At 54.6% G+C, this 5,923-nt stretch overlaps 1 protein-coding gene across 8 annotated transcripts in view; it reads right to left on the bottom strand.

Moving 5' to 3' along the window:
- Positions 1 to 5,923, bottom strand: part of EPS15L1 (epidermal growth factor receptor pathway substrate 15 like 1) — a gene marked incomplete at its 5' end in the record, with an annotated part of 101,740 nt that overhangs the window by 36,268 nt on the left and 59,549 nt on the right. The window contains 1 exon segment of one of the 8 annotated variants that reach the window (XM_014587340.2): positions 3,709 to 4,670. Within the exon segment in view, the coding sequence (XP_014442826.1) occupies positions 4,641 to 4,670 (30 nt within the window). 8 annotated transcript variants of the gene reach the window in all.

The following is a 5,923-nucleotide window of genomic DNA, read 5'->3' as shown; positions in this document are numbered from 1 at the left end:
GTTGACTCACACGGGGAGGTTCTCGGTTCATGTCCAGAGGCCTCCCTGAATACATGCAAGCGCCCACGACCCGGGATTTGCACGGGGCTGGAAGTGGATCATGATGGGTGCTCTCTCTCTATCTCTCTATCTCACTCACGGAAGAGAGCGATGAAACAGAAAGAAGAATACAGTAGGGCCAAAGGAAGTGGGCAGAGGGAACGCTGGGGCGTCTGCGATCCGTGGGACGTGCAATCTGGCCACAGAGCCAGGCAGGCAGGAACTGAACCCATTTTCCTACCTGACATGGCAGGACCGGTCGAGGCCTGCACATGGACCTCAGTCCTGTCTCAGAGGTGGTAAATGCGCAGCTGAAGCTCCCCCCGAGGCTGCAGGATGCGCTGCGCCCTGGTCCACCCCGGGCTTGAGCAGTGGGGCCCAAGGGGTGGGAGGCCTGATCCAGCTCCCCGATGACGGAGACGAGCCTTTCCACCGTCTGAGGCAGGCGATGGGACCACTTGCCTGGCGTTACTAAATTGACAGAACCAGCGACAGGCTGAAACTTGTGCTGCTCAGCACAGGGGGGCTGACAGGGGACACCCTGGCCAAGCGGCGTGGGCGTCTCCCACTCTGTTTAAAAGTCACCGAGCCAATCAGCTCCCTCGAGGAAAGAGAGATTTTTGTTTTCTTTTTGGAGAGAGGTTTTTTGCTATAGGGCACATGTGCTCGCCAGAAAGACAGAGAGAGACAGAAAGCGAGAAATCACCCCCCAGGGGGGATGGCCACGCCGCAATCCCTTCTCCTTCATTCTCCTCTCTGGATCTTGGGCACGCACGGGCGTGAGTTTAAGCCGCCGGGTCCAGGACTCGAACTGCGGTCGGCTACAGGGGTGTCCAGTGACACAGCCATTACGCTAACTGCTGGTCCTGAGCAAAGAAGGTTTCAACGGAACCTTAACCCGCCTGACTCCCCCATCACAGCGAATTCCATCACTCCTGACAGGCATTGCCAAGACGCTGGCGTCATTTCCGAATCCTGATTTTCATGACTTCAAGTTTCCCAAGAAGTCTCCTCGGGGATATGGCGTTTTCCTACTTGGGCAGTGGCTTCAAGGAAAGTTACTATTTTTAGGAAGGTTTCAGTGATTGCTGTCAGGGGCTCTAGGGGCTGGGGAGTGAAAATGTGTTTCCAAGAAAGCCAGAAATGCTACTATGAAAAAGACAAACGGTCTGGGGTCGCCATTCAAGGAACTGATTAGAAATCTTTAAAAAGCAGCCCTTAAGGGACCAGCCGATGATGTGATGGTTACATTGCTGGACTCCAACACAGTCAACCACAGTTCAAGTCCTGGACCTGGAGGCTTAAACTCACTTCGGGCGCGTGTGCATGTGTGCCCAAGATCCTAAGAGGAGAATGGAGAAGGGATTGCTGTGTAGCCATCCCCCCCTGGGGGGGGTGATTTCTCGCTTTCTGTCTCTCTGTCTCTGTCTGTCTGGCGAACACATGCGCCCTATAGCAAAAAATCTCTTTTAAAAAGGTAAAGGGAGGGACCAGCAGTTAGCGTAATGTCTATGTCGCTGGACTCCCATGTAGTCGACCGTGGTTCGAATCCCGGACCTGGTAGCTTAAACTCATGCCGGGCGCGTGTGCGTGCGTGCCCAAGATACCGAGAGGAGAATAGAGGAGAAGGGATTGTGGCGTGGCCATTCCCCTGGGGGAGGGGGAGCTGATTTCTCACTTTCTGTCTTTCAAGCACCTGTGCCCTATAGCAAAAATCTCTCTTAAAAAAAGAGAAAAGTTAAAAAAAAAAAAAAACGGCCCTTAAAATAAAAACACAGCGGGACCAGCAGATGGCGTAATGGTTATGTCACTGGACTCCCTTTAGCTGACCATAGCTGGAGCCCTGGACCTGGTGGCTTAAACTCACACCGGGCGTGTGTGCGTGCATGCCCAGGATCCTGGGAGGAGAATGGAGGAGAAAAGATTATGGTGTGGCCATCCCCCCTGCGGGAGTGATTTCTTAACTTCTGTCTCTCTGTCTGCCTGGCAAGTACACACACCCTATAGTAAAATCTCTCTTAAAAAAGAAAAAGAAAAAAACAGGCAGCCCTTAAAATGAAAATACAGCTTTTGAAAATGATCGAAAAGTCACTAAAAATGGACTGGTTGGCAAACAGGTATTTCACAGATGGCTTTTTATCACGGGATGGAGGCGGGGAGAGAAGGGGAAATAAACAAGTCAGACTCTCATTTTCATTCTCAAAGGCACGTGGAAAACATATTTTGGAGAACGTGCTTCAATCTGTACTATCTAGAAAAATCTCTATAGGTGGGGGTGGCAGGGGAACCTCCACAAAGAATGCAGGCCCGGAGCCAGCCAGTGGCATGGTGGGTAAGGCTGGGTCCCACATGGATGATGGCATAGTTCGAGCCCCGGACCCAGCGGCTGGAGAGGCAGGGTGGGCGTGTGTGCGTGCGTGCCCAAGATCCAGAGAGGGGAATGGAGGAGAAGGGATTGCGGCGTGGCCATCTTCCTGGGGGGTGATGTCTCACTTTCTTTCTCTATGTCTCTCTGGTGAACCTATGTGCCCTTTTGCTAATTAGAAATTAAAAGAGAGTGAGAGAGAGAGAGAGAGAGAGAAGGCCTGAAGAACCTTCCAAAGGAACTTACTGGAATCAGAGTATGGGCTGCCACTGTGCAAAGCCAAGCAGAGGGAAGACACGTGAACTTAGGGAAGGAGGAAAGGGAAGTTGCAAGCTTCTTCTCGCCTCCCTGCTCGGATGGGGCAAAGCTGGCAATGTTTTGAAAAAAAAAAAAGAAAGCCAAAAAAACACCTTCTTGCCATTTGACTCTCGTTTCCTTCAGCATTTTATTTATACACATGATGTTGTTCTTGAAAAACAGAGAGGTAACTCAAAGGGGTAAAAGAAAAAAAAAAAAACCCAGCTAGGAGGTGGGCATCGGAGCTCGGTAGGTAGCCGGACGGCTGTCACGGAATTCGGAGCTCACGGAGTGGCGGAAACCAAACAGCACCGGGTTGGAGATCGATTTTCCACAGTCCCGTCCAACTGTCCTGGCCCAGCGCCGCAAACAGGAAGTGGGGCTGGCTCTAAGCATCCCGACGGCACGTGTGCGAACCGCCTGATGATTTCAGGATGCGAGAACGAGGGGAGGGAGGATCCTTAGAAAGGGGTAAAGTGCGGGGGGGCTGCCAGGTGGCATGGTGGTTAAGGGCGCTGGACTCCCACATGGTCGACCATGATTCGAGTCCCGGAACTGGCAGCTGGCTTTTTTCACTCCCATCCCCTTCTTTGGTCAAATTAAAATAAATAAATAAATGGATAAAGTTAAATCAAATAATTCCCTTATTAAAAAAAAGAAATTTTGTGAATGACAGGTAAATGTGAAATTAAAAAGGAAAGAGGAAAATGCAATTTGGGGTTAGAATAGGTGGAAAGACAGGGAAGGGGGGGCCTTGAATGGTCTGGTTTGGGGCCTCTTAGAGGCCATGGTAAAGACACTTTAAGAGGGGAACAGGTTGGGGCCGGCAGGTGGCGTGGAGGTTAAGGGCATTGGATTCCCACATGGCCGACCATAGTTCGAGTCCCAGACCTGGTGGCTTGCTTTCTCGCGTTCCCTTTCTCTCTCTCTGGTCAAATCAAAAGATAACAATAACAAATGGAATTAAATAAATAATTCTTTTAAAAATTATTTTAAAAAGACGGGGACAGGGCCACCCCAGAGGAGGGCAGGGGCCCCTGTTCCTGCTGTCCCAGGCTGAGGCTCCCCTGTGACATCCATGTGGCCTCTGTGTGGCCAGTTCTTAAAACCAGGGTTGTCCTGCTCGTGCAGAGCAGCCGCTGGAGGCCGGCTTACTCCCTCAAGCTGACAACGGAGACAGAGGAGAGGGGTCCGAAGCCCTCTGCTTGGGGCCAGCCTCCTGCAGGCAGAGGGGCCATGGGCGACATCTGCGGGATGGCGAGGCAGACGCGATCCTTTGCGACTGCTGCCACCGTGTGGCAGAGCTTTTTGGGTTTCGGGAGCCCCTAGACCAGCCCCCGGGTGACGCGCGAATGCCAGAGAGAGCACTCGTTCCCCGGTGGCTGCCAGCCAAACCCAAACAGCGCCGCAGTGTTCCGATGAGGGAGGAGGGTTTATTCTCCGCGCGCGGGGAGAGCCCTCGGCACCGGCACCGCCCCCCCGCCAGTGTAAACAGATCCCCTCCGGCCGCAGGCTGGAACCGCTCCACCTGGCCGGGTCCCGCTCACACACTTCTTTGAAGACCTGAACAGACTCTCGAGTGTTTCCGAGAAGCCCTGAGCCGCGGTCACACGTGGCCACTGCTGCCCAACCACGGAGCTCGGCCCGAAGGCCCCCCGCTGGCGTGGGCTTGGAATCAACAAGCGCCGGCGCCCCGGGAAGCCGGAACCCCGGACACTCGGTTGAGTGGGGCTGCAGGGTGGGACCGGGGACGATGGCGCGCGGGGATTCCACAGGGGCATGATCAGGTTTTTACATCTTCTTGGGGGTCGCTCGGGCCAGCCTCAGGCCAGCGGCCGTGCCCCTGAAAGATGGGTCCAGTTGCTGGGCGTGAAACCCGCAGCCCTGTCCCCAGCATCTGGGCGTCGTGGGGCCCGGGAGCGCTGCATTCTGGCCGTGGTCACCTGTCTCCCCACGGGGCTGATGGCACCTGGGCAGGTGGGAATGAATGAAGTCGCAGAGTGAGTGCAGAGAGCAGGGCCCAGCGGCAGCAGGCCAGCATGGAGACAAGTGTCAGGGTGAGGGGAGGGGCCGGAGGCCGACATGGCGCACACCCGGGCCTCCGCCCCCACCCCCTCTTTCTCTTTAGGTTTTGCCATAGGGAGTGTGCCCTTGCTGGATAGACAGACAGTGAGAAGGAAAATGAGAAATCCCTCCACACACGCCACAGGCACATCGTAATCCCTTCTCTTCCATTCTCCTCCTGGGATCTTGGACCAGCATGCACACACCTGGTGTGGGTTTCAAGCTGCCAGGTCCGGGACTCAAACCGTGGATGACCACGTGGGAATCCAGCACCTTAACCACCACATCACCTGCTGCCTCTCACCCTTCATTCTTTCAAAGGAACCACCTCAACGTTAAAGGCAAAGGATGTGTGATCTAACCAGCTACAGTGGACCCGGTCCCACCCTGTGGAGTCGGGGTGCCCCATACGTGATCCTCCTGCCTCATTCTCCCAGCTGGGACCTCGGCAGTGCGTCATCACACCTGGCTCTTTTTTGGAGAGGTTTTTGCTATAGGGCGTGTGCACTCACTAGACAGATGGACAGAGAGACAGAAAGAGAGACATCGCCCCCCAGGGGATGGCCACGCCGCAATCCCTTCTCTTCCATTCTCCTCTCAGGATCTTGGGCACGCACACACACGTGCTCGGTGTGAGTTTTAAGCCACCGGGTCTGGAACTCGAACCACAGTCAACTATGTGGGAGTCCAGCGACGTAGCCATCATCACACCTCCTGGTCCCACACCTGGCTGTTTATAGACAGAGACTCGCTGTGTGGCCCAGGTCAGTCTCACACTTGCGAACCTCCTGCCTCAGTTTCCCCATGTCACTGGGGTACAGCTGCCGTGTGTGGCCTTTAGATTGGATCAAGAATTGAACCGGGGCCTTTGCGCGGTCCCCGCCTGTGGAACTTGGCATCTTAGCACACATGCCACCACGGCTGGGCACAGGTCACGCTTACCAACGTCTTAGCCGTTTCTACTGGAAGTCACCTCAGTAACAATGCACTTCTGTCATTTCTCCTTTTTTTGGAGAGGTTTTTGCTATAGGGCGCGTGCGCTCACCAGACAGAGAGAGACAGAGAGACAGAAAGCGAGAAATCACCCCCGGGGGGATGGCCACGCCGCAATCCCTTCTCCTCCATTCTCCTCTCGGGATCTTGGGTACGCACGCACAC

This window comes from Tupaia chinensis, unplaced genomic scaffold (genome assembly GCF_000334495.1).
Source record: "Tupaia chinensis unplaced genomic scaffold, TupChi_1.0 Scaffold000201_2, whole genome shotgun sequence".
NCBI lineage: Eukaryota > Metazoa > Chordata > Mammalia > Scandentia > Tupaiidae > Tupaia > Tupaia belangeri.
The sequence above is the reverse complement of the archived record's forward strand: the minus strand, read 5'-3'. Positions and strand labels throughout refer to the sequence as shown.